Source organism: Centropristis striata, chromosome 6 (assembly GCF_030273125.1).
Source record: "Centropristis striata isolate RG_2023a ecotype Rhode Island chromosome 6, C.striata_1.0, whole genome shotgun sequence".
Classification (NCBI taxonomy): domain Eukaryota; kingdom Metazoa; phylum Chordata; class Actinopteri; order Perciformes; family Serranidae; genus Centropristis; species Centropristis striata.
Window position 1 is genome coordinate 5,779,541 of NC_081522.1, and position 23,355 is coordinate 5,802,895.

Consider the following 23,355-nt stretch of genomic DNA (forward strand, 5'->3'; position numbering starts at 1 on the left):
TTTGTTTGGAGCAGGTAAGGATTACTATGGATAGTTATATTAGCTTTAAATATTTCTATCCAAAGCCATGCTTTAATTAATGCACATTTATTTCACATATTGATAGTGTATTTTATTTAAACTTTAGTTTTCTTCTCCTTTTTTTGTTGTTTTGCTATTATTAAGACATGTATAATATGTAGATCGTTTAGGGAAAATTAAAAACAAATCACATTAGTTACATTTTTTAGATTCATTTTCAGCATCTTAGTGATAGATCTACAAGAAACTGACACAAAGCCCTTTCGTTTCTCATTTCCACTCTAGACAAAGTCTTTTTACTTTCATTTTTTATTTTATTTACAACTTTAAAGTCTTCTGTTATGTACAGGCGTCATAAATGTTTCCCTATATGTAATCTGTTACAGTATCTATGAATAATGAAAAACTATCAAACAAAAAACACGTGTTTCACTTTTGGTGGCCCTAAAAACAAGCCAACCACAAGCTGAAATGACAGTCATACAAATGTTGTCACCCTGTTTCAATAGCCAGAGAGAATTCCAGCTCGTCTTATTCAAGTATATCATGTTCATAAAAAAAATTGAATAAATAAAATAATCATAAAACACAATACTCCAATGAGTCTAATAAAGTAAGACCAAGACAGATATTGCACCATTTGATGGCACGTACCAAATGTAATATCTTGGCAAAATGATCAATGATGCATACATCAAATACTTATAAATTCAAATTTAGCAACACCAATATTCACAAATAAAAATCCAAGCCAAAATTCTGCGTGTATATATATATATATATATATATATATATATACTGTGCTAATAGAAACAAAACTGTAACAGATTGAACAGAATTAATCAGAAGGAACAAATACTTTCGAGGTTCTCTCTAATTGTACCCATCAATGATGCAATATATATATATATATATGACTCATTCCCTTTGCTCCTGAGTGGTTAAGTGCAATGTGCATTATGTTTATTTTTTTATAAAAGAAGGGAGAGTAAATACATAAAGCTGGATCCTTGCTGTTAAACGACTGGGCGGTGGTTTTGGCCTCGGTTCAGTCAATAATTAAGTTTTCAATGGCTGGAATAAAATGTTTGACTGGGAGAAGCAGCGATGTGTGTTCAGATCATATTGTTCTTCTTTAGTACCTCCAAGTACTGCTGCGTTGCCCTGCTGACGGGGTCCAGCTCCACCCTGGAGGCAGAGCCCACCGGGGACATACGGGCTGAAGCAGCGTCCAGCTCTGCTGTGGCTGAGAGAGAGACAGAGAGAGACTTTTACTTTTTACTTATACTTTTTTAAAATGGTCAGATGAGGAAAAACTGCCGCTCCTCCTCGGGGAAGAGTCACAGAGCTGTAGATTAGATTAGCAGCAGTCTATGTTTCTGCCTGTCATACACTGAGAGACAGCGAGTGACACACAGCTGTTGGTTGTTTTGTTTTTATTTTTTATTTTGTTTTTTCTTCTATTTTTGCTGGGACAGTTAGATTGTATAAACTATATGTTGATTGTAATTCAATGATTGTGAATATTGCTTTCTTTTATTGTTATTAGTTTTTCTTTTCTTTTAAAATGAATAACAGAATTATAATAATTTATTGTAAATATTGCTTTCCTTATCTTGTTATCTTTTTTTCTGATGCCAATAAAGCCAATTGAATTGAATTGAATTGAATTGAATTGAATTGAGAGAGAGAGTGGTGGATTAGCAGCAGTCTATGTTTCTGCCTGTCACACACTGAGAGACAGCGAGTGACACACAGCTGTTGTTTGTTTTGTTTTTATTTGCTGGGACGGTTAGATTGTATGAATGATTAAAATTGATTGTAATTCAATGATTGTAAATATTGTTTTCTTTTATTGTTTTTAGTTTTTATTTTCTTAATTCCCTTAAAATGAATGATAGAATTATAATACTTCATTGTAAATATTGCTTTCCTTACTGTTATCTTTTTTTTCTGACGCTTGCTTTGGCAATATGTACAGTGTTAAGTCATGCCAATAAAGCCAATTGAATTGAATTGAGAGAGAGAGAGAGAGAGAGAGAGAGAGAGAGAGAGAGAGAGCGAGCGAGAGAGCGAGAGAGAGCTACAAGTCCAACACTGCTACCATCTTATTAACTACAGACTTAATAAGACTTGTGCCTGTTTCCAGCTACAGTGCACTCACCGTTGTTTAATTCCTTTGATATGTTTCTATCCAACTCATTCTGCATCTGAAAAAAATGGCAATGTTGTTATTAGATGTAAAATATTGATCTTGCATTTTTTTTGGTAGAAGATATAAGCTATTAAAAACTGAAACAAATAGAGAAGGATGACATTTCACCACCAAACACAATACTATGGTAAATGGCAACACACATGAATGGCAAGAAACACTGCAAGAAAATCAGGGATATCATGTGAAACACAGCAGGACATGCCAAGCATGCAAGCTCTGCTTTAATGTAGAGTTTCTGCAGGCGGTTTGATGTTGCCTTTTAAAACTTACTGCAAGTGGCAAAAGCTGAGTCATTATGGTCAACTGATGTCCAATTCCTCCCGATGTTTGTACAAGATTTAAATAAACGGTAAAGCACTTTTTGGTGGACATCTGAATAAATCTTACATGTGAAAAATGTTCTTCTGCAAGCTGTTGTTGTTTCAGAATTGAATGTATTTTGCTGTACATGCACAATGAGACATGTCTGCAGGCACACAACACTTAAATACAAATGTACAGTATGTTGTGCATATTTACTCAGTTTTATTATTGCATTATTTGAAAGTCGTTGTTTTTTGTCGTGTTTGCAGTCCTGGAATGTTTCAACCTTGTGTTTTATTGTTAAATGGAGCCTTTTTTTCCCAAAAAACATTTCTCTTCACATTGTCTTTGTCATAATTATAGGGGTAAGACATTAGGTTGGTGGAATCCAAATACTGTGGGTTTTATGTCTTGCCATGGCATGATATAATAGTAATATGTATGTGCCTCTCCATATACGAATATAGTATTCTTTATCTCGATTTGCACTGCTCAACTGTATTGTCTTGTGTCAGACAACAATTTACCGCATTTTATTCTGACGGATTATTAATCAGATCTAGGTAGGATCTTTTTATGTTAAGACCTGTAACACTTGATGCATGTAATGTATGATCGAGTTAAGTTGTTTAAATTTTCAAATCAAATCACGTACTTGAGCGAGGTCTTTAGAATAGACAAAATATAAATTACTCTCTAAAAAGCCACATTTGCTCTACCAGTCAATTTGAGAGCATGGAGAAAGTCAACTCAAAGCAGAGAATGAAGGAGGAGGTTTAGAGGTTTCAGCTGGCATCATCAGTTATGTGACGAACAACACAATGCAAAACCCAGGGTTCCTGCACATTTCACCAGAAATCTATATCTCTATATTCATAACTAACAATTTGTTATTTCTATTAAAATAACAACTGAATCCTTTCAGTAGGTAATTACTGAAACACGAGGCAGGAAAAAGCTGTGCAATAAAGAGGACCACTGTAATAGAAATTAAAAATACAACTCTATGTATGTTTTCCATTACAAGATAACTGATTTGATTACAGGGCTACATTTCGGTGTCATACTTCATACATTCCTCTGGATGCAGTATCAGGAAAGCTCAGTAAATATACACTACCGGTCAAAAGTTTTAGAACACCCCAATTTTTCAATTTTTTATTGAAATTCAAGCAGTTCAAGTCAAATGAACAGCTTGAAAGGGTACAAAGGTAAGTGGTGAACTGCCAGAGGTAAATAAAAAAAGGTAAGCTTAACCAAAACTGAAAAATAATGTACATTTCAGAATTATACAAGAAGGCCTTTTTTCAGGGAACAAGAAATGGGTTAACAACTTAACTCTATGGAGTCTTGGGCTATTTTGTCCATTTTTTAATTATTTTCATGTCTTTGTAAGTCATTTTGTGTCTTTTATTTAGTCATTTTGTGTCTTTTGGTGTCTTTTTGGTCATTTTGTGTCTTTTTTTGGTCATTTTGTGTCTTTTTTTAGTCCTTTAGTCCAACATAAAATGTGATTTTGAATCTTTTTTTACTTTCAAAACACTATCATGCTCAATAAAGAATTTTAAATGTTGTAAATGTGCATTCATTTCAGAGTACACCGAGACATTAATCTGCATCATTTTCATTTAAATTCTGGAAAAGTTGGTGTGTTCTAAAACTTTTGACCAGTAGTGTACTTTTCTGTAATTTTGCTGGTTCCCCCCCAAAAAATCTTTTTTTACATTATACAACAACTATGTTTTCACGGTATGAACCCTGAACAGCATGGTTTGCATGTGAACAGAGCCATAAATGTAGGCCCGCCAGCAGGGTGAAGGGAACAGCAGCCAATCAGATACTGAGCTAAACACTTCTACACACCTGGTTATGGATCTGGCTGAAGAGAGGAGAGATGAGAGACAGACTTTTGAGCTAGAAGCTAGAAGAGTGAGAAATAGAAGACAGGTTAGAAGTAAAGCCCCACTAATGTAAAGGCCGGAGTTAGAGCGAAAAGAAACAATATGCAGGAGGAAGAAAAGAAAAGAACAGGGGGAAGAAACAACTCTTTTTGAAGGTGTTCTTGTAGAGGGAAGAAAGGTTAATTTAGAAAGCTATTAGACCAATAGTTAAGTCTGTCTCTTTTAATTATGTTTTTCCACAATCTGAAATATCTGATGTGTAATGCATCAAAACTGACAGATGTCAATGTCTCTGCAGTTAAACAACAAACTAACTTTCGTATAAAAAGCAACATCTTTGAACAGTTACACAATAACAACGCTGACAACTATGACGCCATGGAAATGAAAATGGTTCAAAGTAAATTAACTTGTCTCCATAAAGAATATACACTGTAGTCAAATAATGACCGTACAGACCTTGGCTAGGTAGTCCTCCACCCTGCTGTTCTGGCCCTCAGTCACAGGGCTGAGGAAGGAGAGTCCAAGGCCTAGGCTCCTGTTGAGGGGCCCCAGTGTGGCCCCGTAGTGTGCCGGTGAACCCAAAGAGCCCACGTCCAGCGAGGGCCCTCCGAGGCTTCCGTTCGCAATGCTGCTGGTGATCAGGGACCTGCTGCGCTCGTTGAGTAACTTGGAATTGGCTTCTGCGAGCCGACTGTTGGCCCTATGGGGAAAATCATTCTTTCAATACAGGTTTGTCATCATCAGCACTGTTTACATCTGATTACACCAAAGAAATCAGGTGGTACAAAACTGGTCAGAAGGAAGCAAAAACATCTGAGCTAAGGCCCCGTTCACACGAGGACGCTCGCGGGTAAAAACAACAAAATATTTTATCAGAAGTGCCTTTCGTTTAGACGGTGACGGCGTTTTGGGGGCTTAAAAACGCAAAAATCTGAAACCACCTTCCAAAGTGGAAAAGTTAAATCCGCTCCGCCGTAGCGTGTCGTCTACACTGACAAGACACAAAACTCTGCTCAGATCTGCTCACGTCACGTATGTGTTTACGTCACATACATGCTCCAGTACAGGAAAATAAACAAACGTGGGATTATTTCCATGCGTCGGACCTTCAAGCTTCTCTGGCAGCTCTAATAAACTTACAGGAGTCTTTCCACCAAATGTACAGGATATGTACAGATAGTATTAGTGAACAGAGAAGGATCTGTAATTACCTCCATCACATTTTGGATGCAGCAATTCGTTGGAGGCGAGCCAGACGGCTGTGAACGAGACCTGGGAGATCTAGTGATGGTGGAGAACTTTGTGGAAGGAGTAGCTGATGAAAATGTGTGGTGTGAAAACTTCTGCATGCCCAAAGATGCTCTTATGGCTTTAAGTGATGCCGCCTGGCTGCATACAATCGAATTTCACACACTTTTGCGTCACCGTATGCAGCAGATTTCCTCCCGAAAATGCTCGTCTAAACGAGGAATAAAAAGTGAAGACGCGACGCCACTTTTGCGTCTTCTGTTCAGACCGTCCTCGTGTAAACGTAGCCTAAAAGAGGATTTTGTTACTTTAGTGACACGTATCTTGTCGATTCTCTGACTGTTCTTGGAGAAGCCTAGTGATTCTACTCAAGCTCACTGGGTACGCGGATCTGTTGCAGCTCTCTAAACTAGAAAAATTAGACACACTAAAAATGGAATAACATCCAAATTCTATACAATTCTATACAATGTGGCAGCCTTTCTAGGAGATATGCTGTATCACCAATTTCAGAGGATAAGCGATGCGCAACCTTTTTGTAGAGTCAATACAACACACCCAAGCCTTACTGCAAAAACATCAGTAGCTCCTCATCATCAATCACTGACTATTGTTTGTTTGTTTTTTTGGTGTGCTTTGGTTCACGATTACATTTTTTTGGATGCAAGCTAAACATATCCAGCACTAAGTTGTTGATGGTATTTACAGAGAATACAACATTCTTTGTCACTATTCTTGTGCCATGTTATATGCCTACAAATGCATAAATAAAAACACTTGACTGATCAGTTCTGGCACTGAACTGTGGAGATCAAGCTGCTCTCACCTCTCTAGTTTGGCAGCCAGGGACTTGCGTATGCGCAGCTCCTCTGTGTAGAGTTGTCGATAGCGATCTAGCTCCGTGCGCGTGGAGTCTCTCTGGTTAAGGCTGTCATGACTGTTGGCGCGGGCTCGGCCCAGTTCCCCCTCCAGCTCCCGGATCTTCTGCTCCATCTGGGATCGCAGGTTGGCCTCATTGGCCGCTTTAATCTGATCCAATGCTTCTTGGGATGCTGCCTGGGACTGTTAAATGAACAGATACAATCATTTTAAAATCAGACTTAGAGATGTGTGTACAGTACAGGCCAAAAGTTTGGACACACCTTCTCATTCAAAGCGTTTTTCTTTATTTTCATGACTATTTACATTGTAGATTCTCACTGAAGGCATCAAAACTATGAATGAACACATATGGAATTATGTACTTAACAAAAAAAGTGTGAAATAACTGAAAACATGTCTTGTATTTTAGATTCCTCAAAGTAGCCACCCTTTGCTTACTAGAATATAAGACATGTTTTCAGTTATTTCACACTTTTTTGTTAAGTACATAATTCCACATGTGTTCATTAATAGTTTTGATGAATCTACAATGTCAATAGTCATGAAAATAAAGGAAACGCATTGAATGAGAAGGTGTGTCCAAACTTTTGTCCTGTACTGTATATATTGACAATTTTGGTAGCTTTTCTGGTGTCTATTTAAACAACTGCTGGTATCAAAAAAGATTTTCTCACAAGTGTTCAAGGCACTTCATTCATACGAACCAATACAATTAATTTACCTGCAGGAAAATGTTGACCTGCTCCAGTTTCTGTTGTATCTCCTGACGGGCCCTGTCCTCTGCGTCACGGCGGTACTGCTCCACCTGGCTTTGCTCCATCTGAGCGGCTTCCATTCGCCGTCTCAGGTCCAGCACCTCCTCCTCCAGCTGCCTCTTACTCCTCTCCAGTTGGTCACTACTGCGGCTCAAGCCCTTAAGGGAGGCCAGCTGGTCTTTAAGGTCCCCGTTCACCTTCTCTAGCTGGCTGCGGCGGGATCCTTCCTTCTCCAGCCTCATCTGCAGATCGTCCACCTGGTAACATAAAAGTGAAAGGCTCACAACACTACATCTAAGGCAGTGGTTCCAAAGTGGTGTGCTGCAGCACGCCGGTGGGTCGTGAGACAAGTCCAGGTGTGCCGTGGGATTTTGTGACAACCAAACACTATCAATGCAGTACACAACAATACAAAACATTATTTTTTATTTTCTGTATTATTACTATGTCTGCACTCATTTCCCCACACTGAAGCACATTCAATACTACCCTCAAAATAACTATTTTTAAAACTCATCCTCAAAGGGAACCTCAGTAGTTAGCGGGGCGCATATTATTTAAAACTTTCCATACGTTCCGGCTATCGGCCAAGCAACCAACTGCTATATGAGGCTATATTATTTTAAATTCTAACAAAATAGTTTTGATTAACAAGTTGCGATTCACTACAGTATGTACATTTTACACCCCTCTTCACTTCAAATTATAGCAGCATGGTGATAGAGAAATGTGGCTCTGTCTGTATCAGAAAGAAAGAAAGAAACAGCTGGTGCCATTGAAATAGCCCATCAGACAGGCTGGGAGCGAGTTGACTGACAACATACAATAAAAATTTCATCTTTATGGATTAAATAATGTTGAATATAACGTGTTGTGAATTCACGCAACAGATATCAATAGCAGGAGTTCATAGGCTTTATTTCTGACGAGTGCCATAGACAAGCTTACGAACATCACTGTAAACAAGAAGCATACTGCTTGTGAATGTTGCTAAACACATGTAGTTTTTAAAAATAAGAGCCCATTGAAGTGCGAACAGAATCCACCACAGAACTTAAGACTGTAAAAATAGGATTCCTTAAATAAAAACATACAAGAAGCCTTATTCTCCTTAACAATAATTCTCTTCAGGATTACAATCATGTAGGGAAACTCATTAAAATATGCAATGATTGGGATCAGTGAATATGATGGAATAGTGGCATTAGAATGTGTGATAGGCCACCAAATTTGGGCATTTACGGCAAAAAAATTCTATGAATTCTCCCCACTGGCTGGCTACTCCATGTCCGAGTGGATGCCCTGATTATTGGACTGCAACACATCAAAGGACAGAAATATAAACATTCACAGTGATAAATGTAATAACATGCGTTATAGAGGCTATTTTGCACTGATATGAATACAGGTGTGCCTTGCGATTTTGGCTTGCACTTTGGTGTGTCTTGGGCATTTTACTAGAAAACTTTGAAAACTGATTTAAGGGTCTCAAGGAGTCTTGATTGGCTTTAAACTCTACTGCTAGCATAACATTATTATTAGATTATTTATACAGAAATCATAGTGCTGTATGATACAGACAAACCTTTTCTTTCATCTGTCCAAAGGAAGCATCGACCTGACTGCGTCTGCCAACGTCCATCCGCAGACTGCTCATAGGAGAGCCAAATTCTGCTCCAGCCGTGTCCTGGTCCCGCAATTTCTTCTTTGCAGTCTTCAATAAAGTACGCAGCCTAAAACACATATACACAAATACTACAAGTGAGCAACAAAATAAATACAAAATGAAAATTAAATACCTCATACGAACAACTGAAAATTAATGACTTTATGTATATCAGCTTGACTTATGGATATGTAAAGTTTACCCAAAATTCTAAACACTGTTAACTAAAAATATCCCAAATATGACAAATTTAGATTAAAAACGGATTATACCAACCTCTTACTTGCTGTAATTCACAATTAAGTGAAGACACGAAACCAAAACACAAGACAAACACAAGAACTGCAGGGACTTAATGTACATTACCACCAGATACACACATTGGTGTACAACAGCCACACAAGCCAGGAAAGACTGCGCTCTACTGGACCTCGGTTGTATTTTAAACAGTAGGGTGAAGTACTGCTCTGGGTGAGGAGGGCGCGAGGAGGAGAAGGCTAGGAGTCACCTGTACATTTCTTTTTGGAGCTCTGTGTTCCTCTTCATCTCTTGGTCCAGCCGGGTGTCGATAGCCTTCTTCTGCTCTGCTATTTTCTTTGCTTTCTTCTTTTCTATTTCCATCTAGAAAACAAACAGGCAACAGGCTGATAACTATCAGGACCCATGGTATATTATAATCAGGAAGGATGGGTACTTCATCATATAGCCTGCACATGAATGCATCAGTGTGATCACCTGGGTGCCCAGGTCTCCTTTTTCCTTTTCAAGCTCAGCCAGGCGCAGTCCTAACTTTGAACGGCTCTTCAGCTCCTCCTCCCACAAGGCCTGAGAGTCCTGGGCTGTGTGAGACAGCATGCTCTGCTTCTGGACCTAAGAAAGAGAAACATTCAAAAAATAAAATGTATAAATGAGTGTTTCTGCAACCACGGGCATTTTTAAGTCCCAGCAGTGAAATTTTGGATTTATGTTAAAATTTGTCCTATGGTGCTTGATAAATATATACACAGTGTTATTGCACATCTTGACATTGAAAAATAAAAAATGTGATTTAATACAATTTATGAAGCATTTTATGGGTCCAAACACTACTTTTGTTCATGTCCCACAACTGTGGTCTCAATGTTGAGATACATAAAATGAGCCAATTCAATTAAAATATGACATTTTTTCAAATTAAATAGTTTCATAAAAACATTACTCTACACCATATATATATATATTTTTTTTTTGCTTACTGATAATTTATGATTTTTTTCATCTAAATGTGCCTGTCCCACACTTCTGAGTCCTTACCGCAACACTGAACAAATGAAATAGGAGGAACAAACAGGAACAGGCAAAGAAGTTCCTGTTTGCTGATGATCACATTTCAGATGTGGTTGGTTAAAAAGCCACCCGTTCCTCTCACCTGTGAGGAACACGGTCTCAAATATGCTGTCAAAATACGTGTCATTTCTCATCTATTTTATGCCAAGTATGTTTTAGTAGGAGAAAGTCTGAACAGACAAAAATGTTCAGCTTGGTTCTTATTTTCCAGAAGAGGAACTATTTGCTTTGGGCCAACTTGTTGGCATTGCCGTACACTGCACTCCTTTAAGAAACATTCACAGTCGAAATAGCTATTTCAAAGATTCCCTTTTTTCAGATAGCGTTACATTTCTGTTTTATGTGTGAAAAATGCACATGATATTCTAATTACCTTGTTGTAATAAAATAAAAGACCGGTCTTCGGTGAATTACATACACAAAGACCAAAAATAAAATAAATGGAAATCCAAGCTGAAGGTTTTTTTTTGAGTGAGAAAACAAAATATGGGACCAACCTCTCGACTGAGTTGGTCTTCCAAAGTCATCTTACTGCTTTGGAGGTTTGTAACCAGGTTCTCCAAATGACCTCTGACCTACAGAAGTAAGAAAAAACATTCCACATTAAGGAAGGTATTAATGTTTGTGTCGCCATTGTCTTTTGTTTACCATTTTAGAAAATCGAGGAAACTTTAGACTAAAGGAATTAACATGCATCATGCAGCTTGAGACAAAAGGAGTGAAAGACCCCACATACCAAGATCAGACTTAAGGGAGAAAACACACGTTGATGCCAACAAGAAAAACCCAAACCGACACAAAGCTATTACTTCCTCCCTACAGTTGGATTCCAGGTCTAGCAGCTTGTGCAAAAAGCCCACAAAGCCAAAGTGCATTTCACTTTAAAAAAGAGATATAATAGAAATTCATGATTTCTGTCAAATTGTGTTTATAATTAAAAAAAGACAAAACAAAACTAAACCCACACAGAGAAACTAAGCCTACATCCACAATACCAACCCCTTCTCCTGGAGAGCAGTCAGGTAGCTGGAAAAAGATTGGATACCTTAAAACATAATAATGTCTTCATAACCTCAGCTATTTCATTTCACAAGACTTTTTTTTTCTTTAAAAATAAATAAATAAAATCAGAAAAAAAGTAGACATGACGCCACCAAGTTCTTGTGTAAAATGTGTGTGTGCAGGAAAATTGGATTTAGTTTGCAGCACTTACCATAGCAGATTCCTGAGCCCCTTTCTGAAGCGCTTCAATTTTGTTGGACTGTTGCTTTGCGGCAGCTTCCAGCCTGGCGTTCTCGATCTCAAGCCTAATGTGACATTACATTGACATTCAAAAAACCCAAACATATCTAGACTCATGGCTGACAATGCTTTTAACGCCTTAATGTAAATAGAACTATTTTTGTGTTATGGAGTTGGCTTATTTTTTAGCTTTATTTTCACAGGATTTTTAATATACACGACTGGTCAAAAGTTTTAGAACACACCAACTTTTCCAGAATTTAATTGAAAATTATGCAGTTTAATGTCTGTGTACTCTGAAATGAACGCACATTTGCAACATTTAAAATTCTTTATTGAGTATGATAGTGTTTTGAAAGTAAAAAAAAGATTCAAAATCACATTTAATGTTGGACTAAAGGACTAAAAAAAAGACACCAAAAGACACAAAATGACATACAAAGACATGAAAAGAATTCAAAAATGGACAAAATAGCCCAAGACTCCATAGAGTTAAGTTGTTAACCCATTTCTAGTTCCCTGAAAAAGGCCTACTTGTATAATTCTGAAATGTTCATTATTTTTCAGTTGTGGTTAACCTTACCTTTTTTTATTTACCTCTGGCAGTTCACCACTTACCTTTGTACCCTTTCAAGCTGTTCATTTGACTTGAACTGCTTGAATTTCAATAAAAAACTGGAAAAATTGGGGTGTTCTAAAACTTTTGACCAGTAGTGTATGTTTTGTCAAAAAAAAAAAAGAAGAAACTGATCTTTTAATACATGTCTGGACAGTATGTGTACCTTTGCACAGCTTCCTCCAGCTGTTTGATGGTGAGATCCGTTGCTCCTGAGGCAGACAGCGCCTCCTGGTGTTTCAGAGCAGCAGAGGCGAGTTCCTTCTCCCTTTCATCCAGACTGCTCTTCAAACTGTTAATACGTCTTTCAGCCTGCACATACTGGTCTTCGCTCTCCTCCAGCTACATGACAGGGACAAAACATCCACCTCATCAGCAATGTTAGCAACTTTCAAGAGCATATGGGCTAAAAAGTTTTGCTGCTTATGGTCAACTGTTCTATTATATTAACCCATAAGAACCCATGGTGACACCAGTGTAACAAACACGTTAAATCTTCTATTTATTGTTACTAGGCTAAGTTTAAACCCATTTAACAATTCTAATCCGTTAATATGGTGTCCAGTATTGCATTTAACTTGTTTTGACCATATTTCCTGAACAAGTTAAAGTCACAATTTTGATAAACAAAAAGACACATGGTTATTTGTATTTATTTATTATCGATTTATTATTATTATACTACTTAAAAACAAATCGAAAAAATAATTTGTTGTTAAACAGAACTAATAATGTCACAATTTTGATAGATGTTGTGGAGATGCAGAGAAAACGGCAAATTTGTGTCTAGCTTTTTTAAATTTTAAAATACTAAATATTATAAACATAAATATTATAAACACAAGTACTATAAGCGCCCAATGTAATGTTTATGTCACATCACAGATCTTTGACATTTAGGGATAGTGTTTTTGAAAACACATCAGAAATGGTGGTATATCCCCCATAACTTTCCTTTAAGGATAACTGGGTCTGGGTTCTTATGGGTTAAAACTGTGATAATGAGCCATCTAATTTCAGCACAGCTTAAATTAAAGTATCTGCTTCACAACCATGAACACATCTGGTATCAAAGTTGTGTTGATAGCATGCTGCCACAAGGTGGCACTGTTCCCTGCTGTTACCTTTCCTTTGAGCCGGTCCAAGTCTTTGTGGAGCCGAGCCTTCTCCTCCTCCAGGTCATTGCGGTAGCGTGTGTTGACCTCCAGGGAAGCTTCACTCATTGACAGCTTCTTGAGCGAGTCAGCTAGCTCCTGCTGCAGCTGCCTTAGACTAGTCTGTGCTCAGACAGAATCCAGAGAAAGCAGGGTTTGATTAGATGTAAAGACAGTCCCTGAACTTGGGATAAGGCTAAAAGTGGGTTTGGAGGACACGGTTGGGTAATCCTCTTACACAGCAGAATCTTAATCTTACCTCTCTTTCGCTCTTCTCTTCCTCCAACTTGTAGATCTGATCTCGGAGGTCAGCAGCCTTACTGGCGAGCTCCTTATTCCTGTCCTCCACTAGTTGTACTCTCTCTTCGGAGTCAGATCGCAGCTTGGACAGAATGTCACTGAAGCGCTCTTGGGCATCCGTCACAGCACGCTCCTTTGCTACACCTTTGTTTTGGGCCTCCTCTAGCTGTTGCCGTAGTAACATGCCCTCACTCTGGGTTTGGGCTAGCCGCTCCTGTGTGGCCTCTTGGCGTGCTCCGGCACGGCTGGCCTGTTCCCTCTCTGCCTGCAGAGCTGCTTCTAGCTCCTTGACGCGTACAGCCACCTGGTCCTTCTCCCGCTGCTGGACCTCCAGCAGTAAGCCTTTCTCTGTCAGCTGCAGTGTGGCCCGATGGACTTCGTTCTCCATGCTGTTTGCTCGAGTCTCCGCCTTGGCCAGCTTCTGGGACAGGCTGCTGATTGCCTCACGCTGACTGGCTGCATCACCTGTAACAGAAAACACTCTAGGATTTAAAAAACATGCTTCCAGTTAAGCATAAAGATAATTAAGTTTAAGATTGCAGGACACAATGATGCACATAACAAAAGACTGCTTATCCAGGTAAATTCAAGCCACGACAGCCAGCAAAGAGCAGAAAAGTTCCCACTCAGACCAAGGTTATTATAGTTACCGAAAACTAATGAAATAACGAAAACTAGAATTGAAAAAACATTTTCGTTAACTGAAATAAAATTAAAAACTAGAGTTTTTAAAAAAACAATAACTAACTGAAACTGTATTGTGTGGTTACAAAACTAACTAAAACTAAAGTGAAAATGTCCTTAGTTTTCGTTTTTGTCAACTTTTTTCATTCATAATTCAGTGTTTCTATTTGAACATGCAACACATGGTAAATATGTTTACTGAGACTGGGAACTAGAACCAAAATTCAAAACACCTGGAACTGTAAAAGTTAATAACCTTATTGGGGCTGAGATGAATAAACCAAAGGAAATAAAGGCAAAATGTATTATGATCTATTTGAATCTCGCACCCAACATATAGCCCATTACAAAAAAACTAAAACTAAAACTAAAACTAATAAAAACTAAAACTAAGCATTTTCAAAAAATAAAAACTAAACCAAAACTAGAAAACTCACTCTAAAAACTAATTAGAACTAACTGAATTTGAAAACAAAAATTCACAACAAAATTAAAACTAAAACTAATGAAAAATCCAAAACTATTATAACCTTGACTCAGACTGAGTAACTTGTGAACACTTAGCCTGTCTGGAAAATGCCGAGCTTGGACCTTTCCATCCATTCCTACAATTACTAACCTGTGAGTCTGTCTTTAAGACGCTGGTGTTCCTCTTTCTCTCGGAGCAGAGCTCTCTCTGTGTCTGTGTGAGCTGCCTGGCAAAGCTCTGCCTCCTTTACGGCTCCAGCCAAGCGGGTACGAGTGGACTCGACCTCTCCTTCCAGGGCTTCGCGAGTCTGCCGCTCATTTTCCAGACGGGTTGTTGTTATAGCCAGCTCAGACTTCAGGGCAGTCACCTGGTTATTGCAGTTGAAGACAGTTTGGGTCAGGGCTTCGCTGTTGAGTTTGAGATCTCGACGAGCATCTTCTAGCTGTTCCTTGAGGGTGTCGTTCTCCTCCAAGAGGTGGCTCTCTTTGAGACTGCTATTGGCCTGCAAACGCTCAAGATCTGTTCTCACGATAGACAACTGCTCCTGGAGCGTAGAAGTCTGCTGGAGCAGCTCCCTCTCCCGGTCACTGGCTTCAGTGAGCTGAGACAAAGCCTATAGAGAACAGAAAAAAACATTTGTTAAGATAATCATGCCCCGAGTTTGAAGTCTGAAGTGTCTATACAAAAAGTGAAATTCTATTAGAAACACCAGACTGTAACACTCTTACTTTACAATTTAATTTTTTTTCAAACCTTAAGGCTACCAAATGTTTTTCTGTTCATGCCCAGCCACATTAAGAAACACAACATCAATGGGTGCAAATTATCAGAATAGCATCTAAACCAGGGGTGTCAAACTCAAATACACAATGGGCCAAAATTTAAAACTTGAATAAAATCGCGGGCCAACATTGAACAAATAAACCTTTTAATATATACCAAACATGTTTTGCTTTAACATTAAATATGGAACCAGCAACGCTTATAAACATACAATAAATAACTAAATAGTGCAGACATGCAAAATCAAATTTCAAATAAAAAACACATCAATGTCATTAATTTATTAAATAAAAATTAAATAAAAATCGTATGCCTCTTTTCTATTTGCATCGTTCTGATTTTAATATCAAAAATAAAGTTTTTCAACAGGCTAATACATTTGCCTTTTGAGGCAAGTTTGACACCCCTGATCTAAACCATAAAGCAAACTAATGTGTTACCATTACATTATCATACCACTTCGTATGGATTACCTCATTGCTTTTGCTTATGTTTCTCTTGTTCTCGTCCTCGATCTCTTGCTGCTTACGGAGATGGCTGTTGAGAAGATTTTCCTGCAGCGTCCGAGCACTGCGCTCTTGAGCCAGCAGTCTCTGTGTCTCACTGTGGTCCTCTTCAAGCTAGGTGATATACAAGAATCACATAAGAATCAAGCAACAACTGGACAAGATAGATTCTGAATACGTCACTGTAAATTACACTCAAAAAGCCATATGAGTATTATTTATCATACAAAATATATATTGTGTATGAAATAATCGAAACCATATATTAACTTAATATGAAAACAGTCATAATACATTATTAACCCATTGAGGCCTGAAAAACCGCTGGGTGATTTTAAAATAAGCCTCTAATTTTCTGGAAATTCTGGAAAAATTCTGGAAAAAAAAGTGTGAACTCTTCTACTAAATAATAGATTTTTCAGCCTCTGTAGCAGATAGAAATGAAATTCAAAAAGTATTTGAGAGCTTATACAAAATACTATAAAACGACGTAAACGCTTTCCAGGCTTCAATGGGTTAATACAACATTTGCTGACATCAATACAGCGAAAAACTGCACAACAAAATAAATGCACACTTTGGACACAAAATCAAATGATATTTAAGAATGTCTACCTGTTTAATGTTGTTGACTAATGTCCTCATCTCAAGCTCCAGATTCCTGAGGGTGAGCTCCACTTTCTGTCTCTCCTGAACCTCTAACTGATGCTGCTCCTCCGTCCTCCTCAGCTTATCTCTGGTTGTGTTGTACATCATGGTGGCGTTGCGACGATTTTCCTGCTCCTGTTTCAGCTGAAATCTATACCAAGTTTCCACCAGAAATTTCAAGTCAAATAAAAATGCTAAATAAAAAAGATCCATTAAATAAGCGACAACACAAGACATGATTCAGAAAAATATCAGAAGAGCGACCAAGTTTGTGTAAATGAATGGCTACAGAGCAAGGTTATAATAGTTTTGGATTTTTCATTAGTTTTAGTTTTAATTTCGTTGTCAATTTTTGTTTTCAAATTTAGTTAGTTTTAGTTAGTTTTTAGAGTGAGTTTGCTAGTTTTGATTAGTTTTATTTTTTGGAAAATGCTTAGTTTTAATTAGTTTTAGTTTTTTTGTAATGGGGTATTTGTTGGGTGCCAGATTCAATAAGGTCACAATAAATGTTTCCTTTATTTCCTTTGTCTTATCCATCTCAGACCCAATAAGTTTATTAAGTCATAAAACCAAATAGATGAAATTGATTTCATATCAACCAAAAAGGTTTACGTCTGAAAAAAATTGACAAAGACGAAAACGAAGGACATTTTCACTATAATTTTAGTTAGTTTTGTAACCACAAAATACAGTTTCAGTTAGTTATCGTTTTTTAAAAAGTTTCGTTTTTATTTTTATTTCAGTTAACGAAAATGTGTTTTCAATTCTAGTTTTCGTTATTTCGTTAGTTTTCGTTTACTATAATAACCTTGCTACAGAGTACTCTAGTGTACAAGGAGAAGTTCTTACTTGAGGTTTGTGACCTCGGTCTGCAGTTCCAGTTGGTTGCGCTCCAAGGCAGATTTAAAATCTTTAACTTCTTCCAAAGAGCTTTTAAGCTCTGCCCTTTCCATTTCCAGCTGGGTCACCTTGTCTGACAGGTACCCGTGGCGACTCCTCGCCTTTTGGATGGAACGCTCGTATTCGTGGAAAATGTTCTGCAGCTTCACCATGCTTCTCGAGTCTGTGAGAAATAATATTTAGGATTTAAGGAGCATGTATCAGACCTTGCTTTCAAAGGTGGATTATGGATATGTATCTTCCAAATTAGATTTAAAAAAAACCAAACAGAAATAATTGCTTATGCCAAGTATGTTTTAGTAAGAGAAAGTCTGAACAGACAAAAATGTTCAGCTTGGTTCTTATTTTCCAGAAGAGGAACTATTTGCTTTGGGCCGACTTGTTGGCATTGCCTTACACTGCACTCCTTTAAGAAACATTCACAGTCGAAATAGCTATTTCAAAGATTCCCTTATTTCAGATAGCGTTACATTTCTGTTTTATGTGTGAAAAATGCACATGATATTCTAATTACCTTGTTGTAATAAGACAAGATGAAGTTGATCACAATAATTGCAAACATTTGCATTGAAATCAGTTGAATCAATACCTAAAGTGGCTGAGTCCAGCTTTTGAATGAGGAGCGACGCATGACGATAGCCTGAAGTGGGAGAGTCGATGTCATCTGTGGCTGTGTCAGATGACTGAGTGAGTTCATCAAAGTCTTCTGCATTCTCCATTTCCTCTGGATTCTGAATATGGAAACAAACTGGGTGATTCATATTATTCAGTGTCTCATTCTGTATTGTGTCCTCAACCTTTTATCCAGCCCATCTAGTTTCTAACAGAATTTGTGTTCTACCTCGTTTTTCTGTTGTCCACTGGTTGGAAACCTGAGCCCAACAAACGGAGGAAAGAAAAACGGGTTATTTAGAAAAAGTAAAGTGCAAGTTCCCAAGATAGTAGAGCTTCATTAAGTTATTGGAAGTGTAACGGTATAATGCAGTATACGATTTAAAATTTTTGGAAAGTCAATGGTTAGTCATTCAGCTGTGTAGGGAGGAAAATAATTAAAATCAAGAACTACATCCTACTGATCCCCACACACGAGAATATTGAAAAGGCTTGTTTGGACTGAATGCAAAACAAATGTCTACCTCGGTTTATACATAAGTCTGTGTTGATTTGCCACAAACAACCAATGCATAAACATGACGTAAACTTACCAACATCTCCAGTAGTTTCTCTTATGTTGCTCCTGTTTCTTACTTTGCTATGTTCATTAGCTGACGTGCTAAAGGGTTAGGGTTTGATTTGATCCAGTTTTTATTTGCTGTCACTAATGTGAATCTGTGACTGTTCACATCCACTCACTTGTTTTTATGACTTTCTACACCAGGGGTGTCAAACTCAAATACACAATGGGCCAAAATTTAAAACTTGAATAAAATCCCGGGCCAACATTGAACAAATAAACCTTTTAATATATACCAAACATGTTTTGCTTTAACATTAAATATGGAACCAACAACGCTTATAAACATACAATATATAACTAAACAGTGCAGACATGCAAAATCAAATTTCAAATAAAAAACACATCAATTTCATTAATTTACAATAATAATATAATAATTTGGTATTGCCTCGCGGGCCAAATAAAAATACACTGTGGGCCAAATTTGGCCCGTGGGCCAGAGTTTGACACCCCTGTTCTATAAGGTCATGCTGACTGGAAAATTCACTTTGCATTCAGTCTGAACACACCTTACGTGTTAGTGACAGAGAGGTGAAACTGATACAAAAAGTTGCATACTGCATATATACCTTCCTTCATCGTCCGACACGTCACTTAAAGTGCTATCATCAAACACAGACAGAGGATCTCCATTGACATGAGTGTTGGTCTGAGGGGCTCTGCTGCGCCGGGCCCCCCTGACCAGCTCCAGTCGTGAGGTCTCATCTACAGCTTGTCCTTCCTGTTTGATGCTATTGTAGGTCTGCTGAAGTGGGAGGTGCAATTGTACTGGTGCCCCGTTGGTGCTATGGAGAGCAATACACCTGACAGTCAATGAGTTGTGACATCTACACTTTGGGGGCCTTGGAGGTATTGTTGATGAAAAATCTCATTAAATAAAATCAACGAAATACAACTTTTGACTTGGCTCTTTCTGTTGAATGTGTCATAAAAAATGTAGCCACAAAGAAATGATCAAAAGGGGCTTGATAAAAAGATTTAAAAAGAACAATGGTCAGGGCCTTAAAATTCTTAAAAAACAAAATAATGCATACCTCTTGGTGGCTGTAAGCTGCTGTTCCTGATGAACTGCTCCAGCTTGACTTGACAGGGATGGTAACCTGGTCTCAGGTTTCTCAGTACCCACTTCTTCCAAAGCCGATCCACCAGTATCCCAGGAAGTACTGGACCTTTGCACCTCCATTGCAGTCTTTGTCGTCTCTTTATCAGGCTGAAAAGACAAGGGCAAATATTTGGTAGCTGAACTTGAGAGATGATTCCTAAGGGAAACAGGTTGGGGCCAGCCTTTTAAGATGCATTTTGGAGCAGGGACTAGTACACTTTGTCATACATAATTTAGTGTCACCCCTCCCATCGGAGACCTAACACCTCAGCGCGGTTACTCTATTTGACATGGTATTTTCAGTTAATTACTATACGTTACAATGCTTGCAGTGGCATACCTGAACTGAGAAAAAATCTAATCAGTTGCGGACAGTCGGATTTGAATGGTAAATACTGAAGAACTAGAAGAGACAGTGGTCTTGTAGAGATCTTTTAAAAACTAAACCTGCAATCTAAAAAAAATAATTTAAAGGTTCTTTACTACATGAGCTCAAGACTACAGTATAACAAACTCTGTTCAAACTCTGTTAATTAATACATTTTCTCTTGTCGTTTATACTTTATGTAATTTACATTGCCATCTCAATGACTGTTGCAGACTGACTATTTTCTCTGTTAATTGTATGACCTTTCAGATGTACAGTACAGGCCAAAGAATTAGGGAAGCACAACATACAGTACAGGCCAAAAGTTTGGACACACCTTCTCATTCAATGCGTTTCCTTTATTTTCATGACTATTGACATTGTAAATTCATCAAAACTATTAATGAACACATGTGGAATTATGTACTTAACAAAAAAGTGTGAAATAACTGAAAACATGTCTTATATTCTAGTAAGCAAAGGGTGGTTACTTTGAGGAATCTAAAATACAAGACATGTTTTCAGTTATTTCACACTTTTTTTGTTAAGTACATAATTCCATATGTGTTTATTCATAGTTTTGATGCCTTCAGTGAGAATCTACAATGTAAATAGTCATGAAAATAAAGAAAAACGCATTGAATGAGAAGGTGTGTCCAAACTTTTGGCCTGTACTGTACGTTGCTTTGGATAAAAGCGTGGGCTAGATTAAATTGTAACACTGCAACAATGTAATTAAAATGCCAAACTGTCTAGCAACAACATAGTACAAAATGTAGATTTTCTTCTCTTTCCAAAAATATATCAAAACACTCAATAGGCTGGCCAAAAACTGAATATATTCCTCCCCTGGAGATAAGAAATACCTGTATGTATACAGACTTGCAGCATTCGTTAAAAGAACATATTCCTTATCATCACCACAGCACTTCTTTTTCAGGGAAAAGAAGGCTATTACTTTTACAGTCTTCAAACCACATCACCTAGAAAGAGAGTTCATACAACAGAACCTATTCAACATGAAGATACATGCAAGATCCATGCATGATGAAGGACAAGTCACTCTGAAGAACACAAATTGTAAAAGTGAACTTTGAACAATGGAGTACAATCAAGAATGCCAAACAACTAACATTTTTAGGTGCAGTGCAATTGACCTTCAACAAATAGTAGTTCAATTCTACATGTTAGTTAAAAGAACACAAAAATGTGAAGAGAAACATGCAAGATGAACTCTTTTACTTGAAATCAAACCTGAAGAAGACAAAAATCAAGATATGGAAAATGAACATCTAACAGAAATAAATAAGATGTGGTCATGATGAGTGGCTAGTTTGGGACCTCTGAAACAGCAGGATTAAAAGAAATGAAATTAAGAACATGGATGAAATAAAGAGAGGCGGTGAAGAAGAAGGAACTAAAGACAGGGCGGCCATCCTCTACCTCTTTCTGCAGTTGGGCCTTTTCTTTCTCCAAATCCTGGAAGACAACCTTCAGCACCCCTACCTCGAGTTTATATCTTTCCATGTCCTCTTCCAGCTCTTCATCAGAAACACCTGGGATAGATGCTGAACGTCTGCTTAGTGAGGGGGGGCGAGACTTGGTGAATTCCTCGGGATCCTCTTCTGAACTCACACTGTTTTTCTCAGCTTTATCCAAATTTGAAGTGTTGTCTTTCCAGACAAAGTCCAGATGTGGTTTCTGGAAGGGCCCATGTTTGGCCTCATCTTTTAGGAATGTGCTATGGTCAACTCTAGACATGGGTATGGTATCAGTAAAATCTGCACTAACAGGATGTATGCAGTCGTCTCTCTGTGCTATGGTGAGTTGTGGTGAAGGAGAGCTGCACTCGTCCAGAACATCATCAGTGAGTAGATCTGGCCCTTGACACATGTTGATCTCTCTAGCTGGCTCACGGACCTGCATCCGGTCCTCGCATAAGGAGTTGTCAGTTGACTCTGTCGCTGAGTCTTCCAGTCCAGACTCCCTCTGCTCGGGTATGGTGAGAAGGACGGTACTCCTTGCTCTGGCCATGGGGCGCACAATGACTTCCCCCTCTTCTTCATCACTTGATTCTTCTCCTGCAGAAACAGATTCAGCCATGGCCTGTTCTTCTGTGCTGTCTTCTGCAGAACATCTTGATTTAAGCAGCTCTCCAAACCTCTCTTTTAACTCACCAGCAACATTCTTGAAGGTGGATTTTACCTCACGTTTCTCCACCTCGACCCAAAGCTTCTCGTAACGATTCTCCCACGGTACGTTTTCCCCGGCTGCACCCTTCTCTTCAGGGCTGTGTTGATCTCTAAAGTCATTATCCTTTTCTCCACAGTCGGAGGCCACATGACCAGATGGACATGGGTTATTTAGATCAAACTCACACTTATCTATTGGGTCATCTATCTCCTTTGATTGCATGGATGGACAAGGAAAAACACAGAACAGACAGGACAAAATGCAAAAAACAAGTTTGGACTTTAAATAAAAAAAACACAATGTTCAAATAAATATGGAGGCATTTCAACAATGCATTACCTCATACCTCTTTGTATAATGTTAGAATAGATTTGAATATTGTGTTTACAAGAATGTTATTTGGGGCAAGTTTCAGATTCATTCTCAGTAAAGATTTGTTTTGTCCAAAAAAGTTGTTAAATAACAGAATAGCAGATGTGGCTGTCATACATGCATATTTTAATCTTTTTTTCCTCCCATTGTTTGGGATAACAGATGGAGCAACCTGGTTACTTCCAACTAGCCAAAACTACAAAAATGAATCTTTGATCACACCAAGAGGTCCCAAAACACTGCATTTCACATTTGTCTCATTTGACACAGGTCAAAGGGAAAAAACAGGCTTTGAGGATCCTCAATGTGCAGATATTTACCAAAAACCATCAGTTGATGATTTATTCTCATTTCCCTGTGACTCAGACACCATGAATGGTAATGTGAGGTCTTGGAAAAAATGCCAAGAACAAAGACTGAGGATTGTGGTAGAGATAGTATACTCTGTGTATTTCTCAC

General features: G+C 38.0%; 1 protein-coding gene across 2 annotated transcripts in view; it reads right to left on the reverse strand.

Moving 5' to 3' along the window:
• Positions 1-112: 112 nt before the first annotated feature.
• si:ch211-272n13.3 (ankyrin repeat domain-containing protein 26) overlaps positions 113-23,355 on the reverse strand; it is a 35,527-nt gene continuing 12,284 nt past the window's right edge. The window contains exons 23-45 of one of the 2 annotated variants that reach the window (XM_059334758.1): positions 21,838-22,734; positions 19,897-20,072; positions 19,432-19,647; positions 18,467-18,497; positions 18,215-18,356; positions 17,575-17,788; positions 16,693-16,876; positions 16,045-16,191; positions 14,939-15,401; positions 13,595-14,100; positions 13,306-13,458; positions 12,348-12,523; positions 11,537-11,630; positions 11,323-11,349; positions 10,821-10,898; positions 9,733-9,867; positions 9,506-9,618; positions 8,917-9,064; positions 7,298-7,588; positions 6,521-6,756; positions 4,903-5,146; positions 2,186-2,231; positions 117-1,267 (exon numbers count right to left, since the gene is read on the reverse strand). In XM_059334758.1, coding sequence (XP_059190741.1) covers positions 1,137-1,267; positions 2,186-2,231; positions 4,903-5,146; positions 6,521-6,756; positions 7,298-7,588; positions 8,917-9,064; positions 9,506-9,618; positions 9,733-9,867; positions 10,821-10,898; positions 11,323-11,349; positions 11,537-11,630; positions 12,348-12,523; positions 13,306-13,458; positions 13,595-14,100; positions 14,939-15,401; positions 16,045-16,191; positions 16,693-16,876; positions 17,575-17,788; positions 18,215-18,356; positions 18,467-18,497; positions 19,432-19,647; positions 19,897-20,072; positions 21,838-22,734 — 4,848 coding nt within the window. In that variant the 3' untranslated portion in view covers positions 117-1,136. Of the gene's footprint in view, positions 1,268-2,185; positions 2,232-4,902; positions 5,147-6,520; positions 6,757-7,297; positions 7,589-8,916; positions 9,065-9,505; positions 9,619-9,732; positions 9,868-10,820; positions 10,899-11,322; positions 11,350-11,536; positions 11,631-12,347; positions 12,524-13,305; positions 13,459-13,594; positions 14,101-14,938; positions 15,402-16,044; positions 16,192-16,692; positions 16,877-17,574; positions 17,789-18,214; positions 18,357-18,466; positions 18,498-19,431; positions 19,648-19,896; positions 20,073-21,837; positions 22,735-23,355 lie in introns of both variants that reach the window. The other variant, XM_059334757.1, reaches the window with a different exon arrangement.